This window comes from Coccinella septempunctata, chromosome 1, assembly GCF_907165205.1.
Source record: "Coccinella septempunctata chromosome 1, icCocSept1.1, whole genome shotgun sequence".
Taxonomy (NCBI): Eukaryota; Metazoa; Arthropoda; class Insecta; order Coleoptera; family Coccinellidae; genus Coccinella; species Coccinella septempunctata.
Window position 1 is genome coordinate 34,210,586 of NC_058189.1, and position 16,772 is coordinate 34,227,357.

General features: G+C 37.9%; 1 protein-coding gene across 1 annotated transcript; it reads right to left on the reverse strand.

Moving 5' to 3' along the window:
* Nucleotides 1–4,435: 4,435 nt before the first annotated feature.
* LOC123321852 (queuine tRNA-ribosyltransferase accessory subunit 2) lies at nt 4,436–16,072 on the reverse strand. Its single transcript, XM_044909633.1, has 6 exons — nt 15,778–16,072; nt 15,582–15,723; nt 15,051–15,529; nt 14,796–14,995; nt 13,641–13,766; nt 4,436–4,688 (listed from the first exon to the last, which is right to left on the reverse strand). Exons 1-6 carry the CDS (start codon nt 15,892–15,894, stop codon nt 4,523–4,525), a joined length of 1,230 nt encoding a protein of 409 aa, XP_044765568.1. The 5' UTR covers nt 15,895–16,072; the 3' UTR covers nt 4,436–4,522.
* Between the last annotated feature and the right edge of the window lie 700 nt (nt 16,073–16,772).

The window sequence follows — 16,772 nt, forward strand, 5'->3', positions numbered from 1 at the left end:
CTTCCGACGCTTTTTGAAATTTTTAGCAATAGGCCACAGCTCCTCGGGCGTTAATCGTTCCCATTCCCGGCGCAGGGATTATTTCAGCGACTCCAAACTTTTATGGTGTTTAGCACACACCATGAGCTCCAAAATCGACCACACGCTTTAGTAAATTGGGTCCCGATCTGGCAAGTAGGGCGGCCATTCTGTAGATGGGATGAAACTCGGAAAATGGGTCTTACACCATTCTTGCATCATTTTTGCTTTGTGAGCCGGAACGGAGTCCTGTTGAAAGGTCCATTGCGTGTTGCTGAAGTGATGCAGGGCCCACGGAAGTACCACGGCCTCGAGTAGAGGCTAAGTAGACTTTTTGATTGATTTTGATCCCTTGATCCACGAGAACCAAGGGTGTTTTGTCGCTGGCGCAAATTCCGCCCCAGACCAATGACTGATTGCAGATTTTGATGGTGTTCTACGAAGGCGTAAGTCGGCCTTCGTATCAAAGTCGGCAATCTCCACTTTTGGTCGAAATTGAGTTAAATACATAATATTTCTCAAATTTTCGCGCTACATCTGAACATATGGTTCGCGTGTGTCAAGAAATAAGGCTATATCCCATTAAAAAACCACTTTGAAACTTCGTCTGAGAATCAAACCCGGCAATCTCCAAGACCCGCTTAGAATCAAAGCCGGCAATGTCCGTTCTGGCCAATCAGCACATGTGTGTCGTGACATTTGTAATTCATCTGAATTCCGAGAGTCAATTCAGTTCGTTTTTGCAAACCTTCAAAAGTGTACTAAGAAAAGGAAAAACCCTTCACATGATTGAACCAGTCATCATGAAAAGTGGTTTGAAACAAGTCAATATGTTGAAGCTTAAAGATGTTACAAACTTCTTGCAAAACACTTTGGGGCTACCTGGAGATCAATTGAAGAACTAGATTTTTATGCAAAAATCTAATGGAACTCTCGAGTCAGGGCAAGCAGGCCAGAAAGAAGAAAACGCATTGCCAGACATGGAAGAATCAGCAGCAGAAGGAAAAACCTGGGAATTTATCGAAGATATACCCTCTTTATATGTTTTCTTGGAATTATTTCAATATTGTTATTATTCTATTCGTGAATCTTTTTCAAAACACTTGATATTCAGATGCCAACTCATTTCAGTAGAAACTTTGGTATCAAATCCGGCAAAATCTAATAGTCAGTATCAAACACGGCATTCTCCATTCTCCTTTTCTCATTTTTTCGAAAACGAAAAAGAAATTAGGCATAATAACTTCATTATTCAATGGAGTTTAGTATTTTATTTCGTTAGAAACTACGCACGCAGTTAAATATAAAACAATATGGACGTAGCCGTTTTTTGCGCTTTACTCAAATAGGAACACGGTGCATGGAGATTGCCGCCTTTGATATTAGGGTCCTCATATGTAGGTGCACTTCTGAATGTTTTTCTGATATTTCGTATGGATTGCTATAGCCACTCCTTCTTTAGCTCTCTCGTGTTTCTCAACTCCACTATATACAACTATATATTCCTCGTATCGTCTCTGGCCTTTAGGCACGGTTCTCACTGGAGCGATACGATAAACGATGCGACAGATGATTCGATAAGCAACCCGACCCTGATTCGACACCGATATCTTACAGCCGTGCAAACGTAATGGAAGCAACTAATTCAGTGTTCAGTGCACACTGAAGCGATCGCGATACTACACCGATAAATATCGAAATCGCGTCGGTTTGGGCGACACAGCTGTCGGGTCGCTTCAGCGACAGAAATGTGATTGAGAATCAAATCGGAAAAAGTAGCATAGAATTTCGTTATTGATTGACAATTAAGCGCTTAATTTGGATATCGTATCGCTTCAGTGTGCACTGGAGTGTTGCGAAGATAAAAGTTGCATCGGGCGATAAAAGATTGCTCATGTTGCATCGCTTATCGTATCGCTCCAGTGAGAACCGCGCCTTATGCCCTTCTTTTTGGTTTCCTGCACGGCGCATATGTCTATTTTGTGATCTTTGAGTTCCTTCAGAGTTTCCTGATCTTTGTTGTTAAGAGTCTTTATATTCCAGGAAGCAACGCGTAGCATATTTAGTTTTTTCCAAGTCGTTATCCTTCTTCGAGCATGTGTCGTCATCGGGGTATCCGTCTTATTCCGAGGCAAGGTTTCGGTTCTGTGAGCTGGTATTTTTTCTTACCCTAGTCTAACCTGGCCTAGGAACCTTCCACCTTTATCCGGGCTTAGTACCGGCAGCATGCATGCTGGGCTAGAATTTATCTCAACACTGACTTTCCGAGATGGCGAACTGATTGAATTGAATTATAATAAAAACCCCATATAAATAAGTGGTTTCTGACGTAAGATATAAGATATTCATTTTTTTTAACTATTGTGCTAAAGCTTTGAACACCATAATTTTGCAAATTCCTTGTTTGTAAATGAATTTGTCCATTTTCTGCTATGATTACAATGTTCAAAGAAATTTTCAACAATTATAATTGACAAAATTTGGATTGCTACTTGTTCAACTATGCCTTTAGAAAATATTGAGTGAAAGTATATTGTAGATTTCACTGAATTTATTTTCATAATTATTTCACCCTTTTTTTCATAATATTTCTGTACATTTTATCATTCTGGTAAATAAATCTTTTATTATTATAGTATATAGAATATGCTCTATTTGCTCCACCGAGAATAATCCAAAATGATGGAAATAGCCCAATAAATTGTCAATCATCTCGTCTACAATTGATTTGAATTCCCGCCAAATTATGAATACTTGAGCATACGAACACAAGAGGCGCTAGTGTTAATGTGACTAGGCTTCAGTACAGTGACTTTATACCTTATATATAGTCACTGTGTGCTTTAGTACGTACGTTGACCATCTAGAGGGATTAGTTTATCTACGGGTAGTCTAAATGTCACATTCTAACACATTTAATAATATAATATCTTGGAATAGACAATAATAAACTGTGAAAACTAAAACGTTACCGCCCAAACCATAGTAGGGTAGGCACTGCTCCTCCTGGCCGACCTTGTATCAAACAGTGACGTAAAACGAGGTTCAACTTTGTGGTAACTGCGTGCGTTGTAGGTGTTATATGGAACCATAACCCTTGTTTATATAACCCCAGGTCTATAAACAAGGCCATAACTTGAAGCGCTCGCTCAGCTGGCCTTAAGGAAGGTCTGAGGTGACCATCCCCGAGGTAAAGATGTTACGTAGAGAAGATGTCCGAAAATTCTAGAAATGGCTAAAAACAACGAAAAAGCTCCAGAAGATTTGTTTCTTTCCGCTGTTTTTCCTCTTTTGGTGTTTTTCTTCCTTCTTTCTCCCCCATTTTTCTTCCTTTGTCAATTCCTTCACCTTTTCCTGTTTTGTTTTCTGGGTGGGCACCGTGGACCTAGGGGGGCACGGCCCACTCTGCCCCACCCCCCCCCTATTTCCGCCTATGAATAACTGATTGTGACAAATTTTTAAAAACCTGGGTGAGTAATTTCGATCAATTTTATTGGCTGTTTTCACAGATTGGTATTTTTCTGTGGAGGATAAAATTCATCAGAATACATTGCCTTTTGAAAGAATATACAGATTTGTGAATCATTTTTATTCCTAAATAACCAACGGCCAGTCATCACTTCATTTACTTTCTTTCGAAATAAAACAATTTGGCGCATCATTCATCGGAGATGAATTGACATATGAAGGGTTCATAGCTGAAGTGAACCAAGTCTATGCAGCCTAGTTTTGAGATAAATAGCTTAGAAGTTGTTTATCACCAATTAATTCAAAAGTACTTCTTTAGATTTGTGAAATGTGAATGTGCTTACATTCTAAGCTTTTAAAATCTAGGCTGCATGGACTTGGTTCACTTCAGCTATGAACCCCCGATATGTTACTCTCGTTTTTATTCCTAAATATCCAACGGCCAGTCATCACTTTATTTACTTTCTTTCGAAATAAAACCATTTGACGAATCATTCATCGGAGATGAATTGATATATATGTTACTCTCGATTTTAGGTGGCTTTCTTATCAAGAAAGTAATACAAGATCAAGGGGATATACTTGATCTATGATTCTTTCAACTTCGTCATTTTAGGCGCGGTTGTTCAGTTCAGGATTAGGCCGAGATTTAAGTTGATCATAGATTAACCTGACAGAATTGAACGGAAATGTAAAAATTAATCTAGGATTTAGTTCAATCCCGAACTGAACAACCGGGCAATTGTTGGTGAAATGATTGATTTTGACGAGTTCTACCAGTTGTCAAAAATAAATAATCACCTTTAAAAACACTCTGGAGTCTGGACTAACTTAATTCAATACCTTCCTATGCATCCGAATTGGAGAATAAGAAATGCCTGTATATTTAAGATAAACATAACTCAATACCCTCATGCGTAAGGATTGGATTAAGAAATGACAAGAATTATTTTGATTAAAAATCTAATTTCAGAAAATAAGTACAAAAGTCTCAGAATATCATATTTAACACACAGTCCAAGATGCATGTTGAACTTCAAAATAATGAATCACTCACTACAGGTTCCTTCTGAGGCAGTAATATCTCTTGTTGATATCTTCTGAAATGGGTCTCTATACCTAATTCCAATTGATCTAAGCTTCCTTCACGAATACATTCTCTTATTTTCTCAAAAAATCTGAGATAATGGTGCATATTGTGTCTGTAGAAAAAATAAATTATATACATATTATTTTTTACAACAAGTGCATGAATTGAACTAGTTCCAAATACTAGAGTGACATGAAAGTAGTCATTCAATTCCTAGGAAGTTTGTCTTAGCTTCATTTCATACTTAAAGTTATAATAAATATACAGGATGATTCATAACTATTGGACATAGGCTAAGGGCAGATTTTTTGGACCAAAATATGGCGATAGGACCAAATATACCTCAATAAAATATTGCTGCGGAAAAAGATAGATGGCGTTGAAGTTGAATTTTTTTTTCGTTTTTTGCTAATAATTTCACTGCATATTTTTTCATCCGTTTTTAAGAAAAACACAATTGAAGAGTTTAGAGCATCGGAGGGGGATTTGAAGTAACGATTTATTTATTTATTTCGACGATAAAGCATAATTAAAAACAATGTAACCTAAAAAGAATAAACTTAAATTCAATGTTCTACGTGGCCTACTCCAACATCTATGCCTTTTCTAATTCTTTTAATAAAGGACTTACGAACTTCGAAGAAAATATTATTCTGTCCCCTTATAAAAAATTCAAATTTAACGCCCTCCATCTTTTTCCACAGCAATATTTTATTGAGGTATATTTGGTCCTATCGCCATATTTTGGTCTAAACAATCTGCTCTTAGCCTATGTCCCAATAGTTATGAATCACCCTGTACATAGGTAAAATTTTTGATATACCCATATACCTGATCAGGCAGTGTGTCTATTAATGAGGGAGGAAAAAACTTGCTATAATAATAATAATAATAATAATAGTGCCTTTATTTGAATGTTAAAAAAAATACATCCTTTCACAGAACAAGGGCGAAGTCTAGCATAAGCTACTCAACTTAACCCTTCCAAATACATACAAAAAAAAAAACAATTAATTTTTCTTATAAAGTACATGAAATAAAACATTTTTAACAGCTTTGTTCGGTCAACAACCGTCCCCCTAATGCCGACCTCAGCGAACTCACGGAGGTCAACTCATACATATGAGCATGCTCATTGTAGAGCTTCACAGCGTTGAACGTAAAAGAGCGCTGAAACGTGGCTGAACGAAAACTAGGCAACATAAGCCTCTGTCCATGCCTGATCGCGATCTCATGAACATCCCCTCTGAAAACAAGTTTCTCTCGCAAATATGGTGGAATGGATGTCTGTAATATGCGATGTACCGCGATAGCCATCTGCAACCTGAAGATATTCTCGACCCTGAGCCACTTAAGTCTATTTATCGCCTGACTCACCCCCCTGTCATACTTCCTCAAACCGAAAATGAATCTGCAGCATGAATTTTGAACCCGTTGCAATCTAGATCTTGCCACGGCATCAAGACAAGGATAAAAAAGAATCAGACCATATTTCAATATAGACAACACCAAGGCTTCACAAAGGTATTTACGCGAGGATATGTCAAGGAAATGTCTTTGTCTATACAAATATCTCAAAGCAAGGAATGATCTCTTCAGTATCAGTGATATATGTTCCCTGAATCTCAGCTGGCAATCAAATACAATTCCAAGATTTTTGCAGGAACTGGAGGAGGGAACCGATTCACCTCCCATCCGGACATCGGCCATCATGATTGCATTTCTGGGAAAGAATGGCAGATAGGAACATTTGCCGACATTAATTTTCAAATTATTTTTCTCACAATATTTCACAATCTCCGACAAATCATGATTTATTTGCTCAACAGCTTGGTCAATAAGAGAGGGGTGAAAGGAAAGGCGAGCCTGAGCGTCATCGCAATAAAAATAAATACATACAAATCTGACTATTCGATACATATCCGCTATATATATCAAAAACAGGAGAGGGCCGAGAATAGAACCCTGAGGAACACCCGAAGTTATCTGGCAATATTCAGAAAAAATTCCATGCAGTCGAACCCTCTGATATCTACCAGAAAGATAAGACTTGAAAAACCTTAAAGCGGCGTTATCAAAACCAAAATAATATAATTTGGCACATAGCAGATCATGGTCCAAGGTATCAAAAGCCTTGGCGAAATCTAGTAAAGTTAAAATTGTAGCATGACCCCTATCCAATGATCTCAAAATATCATCTGCTATATTCAACAGCAGTGTGGTAGTACTATATCCCCTTCTGAAACCCGACTGCGCGGCAGTGAGAATTCCATTGACTGTGACATAATCATAAAGTTGGCGATATAATATCTTTTCGAGCACTTTCGACATAACAGGCAATATACTTATCGGCCGAAAATCGGATACAGATTCAGGGTTTGCTACTTTGGGTAAGGGATTAACAACAGAGTACCTCCAAGCAGCCGGATAATATGCGGATTCAATACAAACATTTACAATATGCGTCAAGAAAGGCAGAATAACGTCGAGTAATAGCTTGAGCATTTTAGCAGATATGTTGTCAATTCCCTGTGCATTCGAACCAAGACTCCAGACTACATCTCCAACCTCCTGCGCACTAGCTGGTTTGAATGCAAATTCAATGTTGGGATTGAATTTATTGGAGTAATAATACTTAGTTGTTTCTGCGCAGGAGCCTGGTGGGGTGAACACCGACTGAAAATAAGCGTTGAACTCATCAGGATCCCTAAAACGATCCGGTACAGATTTTCCCGAATCTACCACATCGAGCGACCTGAATGATCTCCAAAAAACTCCAGAACCCTCCCTTCTAACATGAGACATAAAAGCATACTACTATACATAACAAAAAATGGGAAAGCTGTGATTTGAAACAGGAGCTTCAGTGCGGTGGTTCGAATACGTAACGAGAGCGGTCACCCATTCAGATGTTTATTTTTGATCTGATCGAGTTGGAAATTCGTCAATATCGAAATGAAAATTTGTATAGAGGATTTTTGTACACTGGCCTATCTGATTGAAATATTTCCATAAAAGGGAACTTAGGTTTATACCGGAAACACCACACTACTTTCTTATTTCAAATGATATTTTATGGGCACTTGAGAAATTCCACTTAAAGGAACTTTCTACAAAGGGCCATCTTTGATATAAGTTCAACTGCTTTTAATTTATAAGGATTTTCGCGAAAAAGATTTCGTTGGAGGTGTTTCATATTTCTCAGAACAACAATGGCCGAAAAACTGCTATAGAAGTACTTAAAACGTATCATTACTCAAATAGTTTTCCTTACTTAAGAAAATCCTTTCCACTAATGCGCGAAAGAGTTGGGTTCACGGCTGAAATTCAACAAAGTAAACAAAATTTAGAAAATCTATATTGGATTCATACGTTGGTGCGTTCACCGTCCACTTCAATCAATTATAAAAATGCAAAACTGCTTCACAAATCATTAATAAAATCTGCTAAATTGAGGTACTATACAGTTCAGTTATTGAGAAATCGGATAATAAAAGTGAAGCACTGTGGAGTATAGTCAACTCATTCACTAGTGGGAAAAAACGATCTTATGACCCAGTAGTTATTAGGGTGGATGGAGTGAAATATGACAGTCCTTCAGAGCTGGTCAGTAAGTTTGCCGATCACTTCACCACAATGGCTAAAGCAAAATTGAAGAATAGTTATGGTGATCACCTGTCTGTTTCCTGCACCACTGCACCGTTAATTGAAAATACCTTCTTTTTTTACCCAGTAACTAAATTTGATGTCTTGGAATCAATCAAGAATTTAAAAAACAAGCAATGCGTAGGATTAAATTATATCTCAACTAAAGTTGTAAAATCCATTGCTGAGGTGATAGGTGATCACCTGGCTCATATCATCAATCTTTCAATATCCACTGGTAGATTTCCCAATGCCCTCAAGGAATCCATTGTAATACCGATACATAAAGGCGGCAACCTGGATGAAATCACTAACTATCGTCCTATCTCTATTTTGAGCGTTTTATCTAAGATCGTTGAGAAAATAGTTTTTGCTAGAATGTCGAAATACCTAAATAAGTTTAAAATACTGAGTCCAGCTCAGCATGGCTTCAGGAGTGGCCGGTCAACGCAGACGGCTGCGCTTGCGGCCGGTTTCATAATCTAACCTAAAGTCGCTTTAATTTTGAAGCTTCCTTTAACCCTACTAAAAATGACACTAAAGGAAGCTTTAAGCTTAAAGTGACTTTAAATTTGATTATGAAACTGGACGTTAGTTTCATAGAATCCGTGTACCAGGGTATGGATAGCAACTCACATGTTGCAGGTCTGTTTTTTGACTTTTCTTGTGCCTTCGACACACTATCGTTTGAATTTATTTTAACTAAATGCTACAGCCTAGGGTTCAGGGGAATATTTCTTGACTGGTTGCGTAGCTACCTCAATCCGAGATATATGCGTGTTAGAGTTGGTTCCACCTATTCGGAAAAGTTCCCTATTGATTGTGGAGTTCCCCAGGGCTCCATCCTGGGACCACTATTATTTTTATTGTTCATTAATGATTTGCCTATTCACATATCTCTTTTTTTGCTGGTTCTTTTGCCGACGAGACATCGGTAGTGGTTTTGGCACGGAGTAGGGAGGAGCTTCGCCAGGCTTGCGAGGCAATTATAGGTCAGTTCGTTTGTTGGTGCCGGGCAAACAGAGTTGTGGTAAATGTGAACAAGACAGTCTGTATCTACTTCTGATCGAGAAATGGTCCTGATGACAGTTTAATAATGCGTCATTCTAATACAGTGATAACATCTACTGCCAGTACTAAATTTTTGGGTGTATATATGGATAGGAAAATGAGCTGGTCTGCACATGTTGATATGCTCTGCAAGAAGCTAAATTCTTCATTTTATGAAATCAATAGAGTAAGGGATACGCTACCCCTCAGTTCGTTAATTCAAGTTTATTATAGCCTTGTTTTCAGTCACCTTTCCTATAATATCATAATCTGGGGTAGCTGTGTTGATTTCAACAGAGCTTTCGTCGCTCATTATACGTAGAATTTTCAATTTGTCTGCACGCACTTCCTGTCGACCAACTTTCATTGCACATAACTTACTATCATTGCCATATATTTACATGTTCAGATGTTTGCTCTATGCTAAAGAAAATATTAATGAATGGGCCAAATTATCTGATTACCATGATTATCACACTAGAAATCAAGATATTTTACTTTTACCGAAGCATAAAACTCGTAAGTTTGAGAACTCTCCTTTGTATCAGAGTATCAAAATGTACAACTGCCTGCCTAAAACTTTGAAGTCCCTCAGTTTTACACCATTCAAAATAAAAGTCAAGAACATACTACTATCCAAATGTTATTATTCTGTTGTAGAATTTTATCAGGATTGTCCTCTATTGTTAATGAGGATTGAATAATTTTTACAATGACTTGTCCTATACACTGTGTTGTCTACAGGATCAATAAATTATTATTATTATTATTATTATTATACCATTTTCCTACCATTGAACAAGGTATTCAGTTCAACATTGCTGCTAGTACTCCCAAAAATTCAATCACGCTGTATAAGTGAGAGCATAGCAATAATTACCGTTAATTCTGCTTTTTGTCACCTCGTTTATTCACAATTTAATGACATGAATTGAAATTCAATGATTTTGTTCAAACAAATTTTTACTTGCGTTTGTAATTTAGTAGTTCTCAACTTAAATGGATTCTCCTTAGTGAAGATTGTCTTAGTCAGAATTTTTTTATTTTAAGGCTGAGGTTCTGGGAAGATCAAAGTAGTTTTATTATTGCTTAAAAATTCAGTATCTATGGTGGGGGAATACCGAGAAAGGAAAATTATCGCTAACACGATAATGTGAAGTATTTTTATGGAAGGTCTCAAAACTTCGCATTTGAAAAGAATAATTTCAACCTTTTCCCTGAAACACTTTTTTTAAGTACTCAAAAAATGAAAGAATATGGGTATTTAAAATTTAAAAGGCTTCATTTCTACACTTACCGGCAAAAAAGAGCCACTAAAAACTGGCATTCAGAGCAAGTGAAGGAGTTTGTCTCATCGTTACTTCCATATGAGGAGTAATGACATCAATATTAGAAGTTGGTGTTTCAATGCCAATTCTTGGTGAAGAATCTTGGCTAAAGCATCATGTCTACTCTTGTACTCCGTGCCCGCGAACTTCTGAAATCCCCCGGTGATGTGCTGGATAGTTTCATGTATCGCACAGCCACAATGGGTACCACTCACGAGGCGTTTTCTCTGGACTATACGATAGGGACTATCGAGGAATACCCATCATAAGTCCCCGTGTGTGGCCGACCAGCCCCTACTATCGGCATCCCCAACATCTGGATATTTCTCGTACTCGGGCGACCGAGTGATATTCATTGATGCTACACTCGAATAAGTTTCCTAGTCCCGAGTAGAAGCCTCGTGTGTGGCGGACCTAACATAGCCTAGCATCAGATCGCCAGATGGGATCCTCTTCGGCATCGATGCTCTACCTGATAGTCCCGAGAAAACGCCTCGTGAGTGGTACCCATAACGACAGCTATCGTCCTTCACTGAGGCATCCTTGGCGATATATTCCATGTGGTTCCTTGTCGGAATCCTTGTCAATCAGTAGTTCGACGCAGATATGTCGACGTAATAATGATTGAACTCGTTCTGGTGCCTTCCATGCAAAGGTTTGCCAATCAGTTTCTGCATTTTGCTTTCTGCAGAGTGTTCGACAGTTTACAGGTGGTCCTGTTGTAGCTTCAACGGAGTAGAACTATCATAAACTACTCGATAGAGTTTTGACGAAGCAGCCTTGTTTAGGAAATATTTTCGAAGTCCTTCAATGTCCTGGGACATGCGGTTGGACAAGTCAACAATTCCTTTACCCCTGAGGTGTCGTGGCGGCTCTGTCCGTTCTATTGAGCTTTTGGGTTGTTGTTTATTATGTTTTGCCAGCATCGTCCTTATTTTTCTCTGTAGGACTGCTAAATCCGTGGTGGTCCAAGAGATGATACCGATGACTTTAGCCTTGCAGCTTTCACACTCCTCTCCAGAGGAAAATTCACTCATCCCATATATCTCAGATATCAAAAGGATTAAGCTCTGTCGTGGTGGTGGTCGGTTCCGGGTCGCTCCTCGGCTCCCTGCCGTCGGTTGGATTCCTGTTCCACCCGCACTTCCTGTCGGAGCAGACGGTGTTCCTCTGAATTTCCCATGTACTTGCGTACAGTTCTCGCCGTTCCCAGCAGTACCGCCTTCTGCATGACTCTATAGATATTTTCGTCCAACTGAAGTTTCCTCAATTTCTCTAGTAGTTTCTTCGGTATCAGGCCTGTAGATGATATCACAATAGGGATGGTCTTGATATCTTTCAACTTCCACTATCTCCTGGTTTGTTCCTCGAGATCTCTGAACTTTGAAATTTTTTCAGTGTGCCTATCTAGAAGATTGTTATTATTTGGAATCGCCACATCGATGAATAGTGCTCTGTCCTCATCCTTATTGAGCAATATGAGGTCTGGTCTATTGTGAGAACCGTGCGATCCCAGTAGAGCTTGTGATGATGAGGACGAACAATGTGTCACGAGGCCTCAGTTCAGCCCGGTGGGGCACCGCACGTAGAAGAAGAAGAAGAAGAAGAAGAAGAGCTTGTGATGTTCCTTTTCCAATACAGCATCCGGATGTTAATTGTAATAAGGAACCTTTTTCGAACTTAGAAGTTGGTGTTTTAGTGCCAATTCTTGGTGAAGAATCTTGGCAACGGCATCATGTCTATTTTTGTACTCCGTGCTCGCGAACTTCTGACATCCTCCGGTGATGTGCTGGATAGTTTCATGTGTCGCACAGCCATAACGACAGCTATCGTCCGCCACTGAGGCATCCTTGGCGATATATTTCATGTAATTTCTTGTTGGAATCACCTGATCCTGTATGGGGAGCATGAAGCCCTTTGTCTCAGGAAACAACCTTCCGGAAGTCAACCAGTAGTTCGACGCAGATATGTCGACGTAATCATGGTTGACCTCGTTCTGGTGCCTTCCATGCAAAGGTTTGCCAATCAGTTTCTGCATTTTACTTTCTGCAGAGTGTTCGACGGCTTCCAAGTGATTCTGTTGTAGCTTCAACGGTGTAGAACTATCAGCAACACAAACTACTCGATGGAGTTCTGACGAAGCAGCCTTGCTCAGGAAATATTTTCGAAGTCCTTCAATTTCCTGGGACATACGGTTGGACAAATCAACAATTCCTCTACCCCCAAGATGTCGTGGCAGCTCTGTCCGTTCTATTGAGCTTTTGGGGTGTTATTTATTGTGTTTAGTCAGCATCGTCCTTATTTTTCTTTGTAAAGCTGCTAAATCGGTGGTCGTCCAAGAGATGATACCAAATGAATAGCTCAGCGCCGAGCAAGCGTAGGTGTTAATCGCTTTTATCAGATTCTTACTATTAAGACCAGTTCTCATTATCCTAATCCCTAATTATTATTATTATTATCGGAAGGATCCGATTATTTCCGATATCCTATTGCACCTCCTTTACTATTTCTTCTCGATGAAAATTACCAGCTGTTATTTGGTAAACAAGACATAACGTCATTTTTTATCAGTTGCAAGTACCCTATGTCACTGCATCTCATTCAGAAGTCGAGCCTCTCCTTCTTAGGACCACTTCTTATCTATGAAGAGAACTCAGTTTAAGGGGCGCTGTTGCCATTTTGAGCGCGAAAAACGAAGTTATTTTAAAGTTTAAAAACCTTATTTGAGAAGTTTCTGCAGCGAATTTATTCATAAATGAAACTGGCAGTCGTTAAGTTTAAACTTATACATTTGCAATAATAACCCAAATTGAAGAGAATTCCCCACCCAGGGGAGTAAGCGTGCTCACCCTGGCCCCTACCTATCTACGACGATGTTAGTAAATGCAAATTACTACATTTACATTTGGGACTGAGTTTTTTTTTGATGCAGACTATTCGTCTGCATCTCTCTGCTCTCATTCACGTCATATTTTTGCTCATGGGCGACACTCACCGTTTTTGGCCCTCTCAGTAAAAAATAAGCCTTAGAATATACTCACATCATAATCAAAACAGGTCCTAGTAATTCTTGTACAGATAGCAGATGATGGATATACCCTCGAGAATATTTCAAACAAGCTAGGCACTGGCATCCTTGCAAAATTGGTTGAAAGTCATCTATATACCTATGAAGAAAGAACTCATCAAAGTGCCTACTTTTACTTCTCCCAAACATTATATTTTATCTTGTCTCACATCTGGTTTCAGATACATATAGGGTGTTTCACCATAAACTGGATAAACATATAATAGTCTTGTGGATGAGATCAGGAGAAACATTATTGCCTCATCATATTCGTGTATCCTGTTTTCAAAACATATGCGAGATACAGGGAGTATAAGGTAATTTTTCAGCAATATTTGTTTCAGTGTACCTGGTGCTAAACCCAGATATGGTGTGGAATGGATAAAAAATTCCAATATGGCGGAAGTCCTGCAAAGTTCTCGATTTTTTCTCGCGGTTGCCAAATCGAATTTCATTCTTTAAATATACTCTATTTTCTAGTATTTCCGTGAGAACATTTCTGTAAAAATCAAACACCTTTTTTTTACACTTCTACAGCAAAAAAATTACAAACAGTATTTATATACATAGTTAAAATTTTTCTTGGCCAAATTACTTTTCAGTTTTCATCCTAAAGATGACTTAAAAATTAAAATTGGTTTTCTAGTGAAGGCTTCTAAGATCCTCTTGGACTAATAATTTTTTTTTTCCAAACCTTTGGAGGTGCTATGGAGGCCACAGTTGTGATACAAGGCTGCCGGAATGTCCTGACTGACAAAATATGTTCAGACACATAATATCCATTGAAATAAAAATCATCAAATGAAATGATCTGAATCAAACTAGCCAACCATCGCCACTCAACAGAAAGAAAATGGTTTCAGGTCTCATTTAACCTTGTCAGGGATCTCCCAAACTCATCTACACAACTGTATATGTTAATACAGTTAATGCTGAAACCTTGTATTATTCAATAGTAATTATAAAGCATATCAAACTTTCATAATTATTTGTGATTTCTTCAAATACTTTACCCCACCGATAGGGCATTCTTCAAGATTGAACATGAATTGGTAATTGTCCAATGTTTCTTCATCTTTTTCTGATTATAGATTAGTTCATCCTATAACAACTCTATATGGGTAATTACCTCAATTGGCGAAGATTTATCTCATAAGATGGACTTTCTTCAGAACTCTCTATTGGAAATGTCATTGCAGCTGATCTCTCTGTCAACATTCTACAGTATGAAGTATCGAATATGTCCACACCTAGTTTCACTAATTTTATTACAACAACTGGATTCCAGCAGCCTTGAACAGCTCGTAATTTTTGGCAAGGTAAGTTATTCTGAATAAATAAAATCAATTAAATTCAAGAATTAATGCAATTGAAAACTACCCACAATTGAGAACTCTACAATAGGCTGAACATCTGTGAAAGACAAAAACTCCACTTCTGGACCATTGTTATGTAAACCATCAATCAAATATCCTCCAACTTCAATATCATCATTCAACATACTATCCAAGCATTTCTTTCTATGTGGAATACTATATCCTCCAGCAATAGGTGCAATAATAAGTGAATCCTTCAGTTTTTCACAATTTCTATGTATTTCTAAACATTCTTTATGAAATAAAATTGTATTATCAACTGCTTTACTTAAACGCTTATGCGGGCTGCTTTGATTTGTATCTCCATCCGATAACAAATGATACATATCCGGCATAAAAGACATGACAGTATCCATATAGGTTTTACTATCATAATAGACTTTTCCATTTTTAGTCCAAATTGGCATTTTTCCTTTAGCATTATGTCCTTGTTGCGTGAGATTGCTGGGATCTTGCAGAGTTAGACAACAAATACTTTCTGCACTTCCTGGAGGAACATAATTATTTAATAAACTGAAAATAATGGAATTCACACAAACCTATGAAATCGTTTATAGCTCCATCAAAATACTCCATCGCTTCTTTGAAGTTATAAACACTAACCAAAGGAATCTGTAAGATGTGTGGATTACTGTTGACCAATTTAAGGACTTCGTGAGTTATGTGGGGTACTTGTCCTCCCTACAAATTTGTATTCATAAAAAGCAATTTTAAACGGGGTATGGTCCTACTTACTTGGGTATGTAGCATAACCAGTGGGGTTTGTACACTCACATTTGGTTTTCCGTTTAATTCTGCTAAGTATCCGATTCTTGGTGCACATTTTGTGAGACTATGGACAAAAAATTTCATAATACAAAATTTCGCATGGATCTTGATGAAAATGAGATGAATAAGAAGGATATGACAAAAAGAAAGGGTGCTTGATTGATAAACCAAAGAGTAACGACTTGTTGTTACTCTTTGATTAATATTGAAATAAAAAATCAAAATTAAAATTTGAATTGATCAGGTTATGAAAGGTAAACGAAAATCATAGATGTACAAATCTTCTTCTATATTCTCGGCTTCAACCGTAGATAGACCAGAGATATATCTCTTCTAACCTCTATCTCTGAGATAGACTGTATCTACGGCTTCATATATTAGAGAGTTGAAGTGCGCACAGAACGTTAGCCTGAACGTAAACGTTAACGTGACAAATAACGTCAAATATAACGTTTACGTGTTGTAATCATTGTGCACACTTCAACTCTCTATTATATTAGTGTTCTGTAGCTTCAACTATCTATTATCTATGGGCTTCACCACTAGTCAATGGAAGAGCGACAAGGGCCACAAGGGGGATTATTTTTAAGATGTTAAAACAGAAAAATTCAAAGCCTTCTGAAAGAGAAAAATGTAGATTCGGTCCTATTCTTGAAGGAGAGGTCTTTTTCTGCAATCGTCTCTCGAGCCTGATGATGATGATATGATATGATTGGCGGATAACTTTTTACAAATTCCAGACATTTCCGTAGCAAACGATTTGCTCTTATTCGATTTCGCTTCTATCATACCTAAAGATCGCTTATTATTCCAAAATCATTTATTCATAAAACACTTAAAATCGACTTTTAACCGCTTCTAAACTAAAAAGAAAACGCAATCTCTTCGAATACTATTTCAATAATTCAGCCTAAAACTGACTCCTATATCTCGTGATCTACACATCCTCTTCTAACTCCGTA

Excerpts from the sequence above, each read along its gene's own strand:
- LOC123321852 (XM_044909633.1), bottom strand. The coding sequence starts at position 15,894 with ATGAAATTTTTTGTCCATAGTCTCACAAAATGTGCACCAAGAATCGGA. Across the intron at positions 15,724-15,777 it reads TGGTTATGCTACATACCCAA|GGAGGACAAGTACCCCACAT; the intron begins GTAAGTAGGACC and ends ACAAATTTGTAG. Across the intron at positions 4,689-13,640 it reads GGACCTGTTTTGATTATGAT|ACACAATATGCACCATTATC; the intron begins GTGAGTATATTC and ends TTTTTTCTACAG.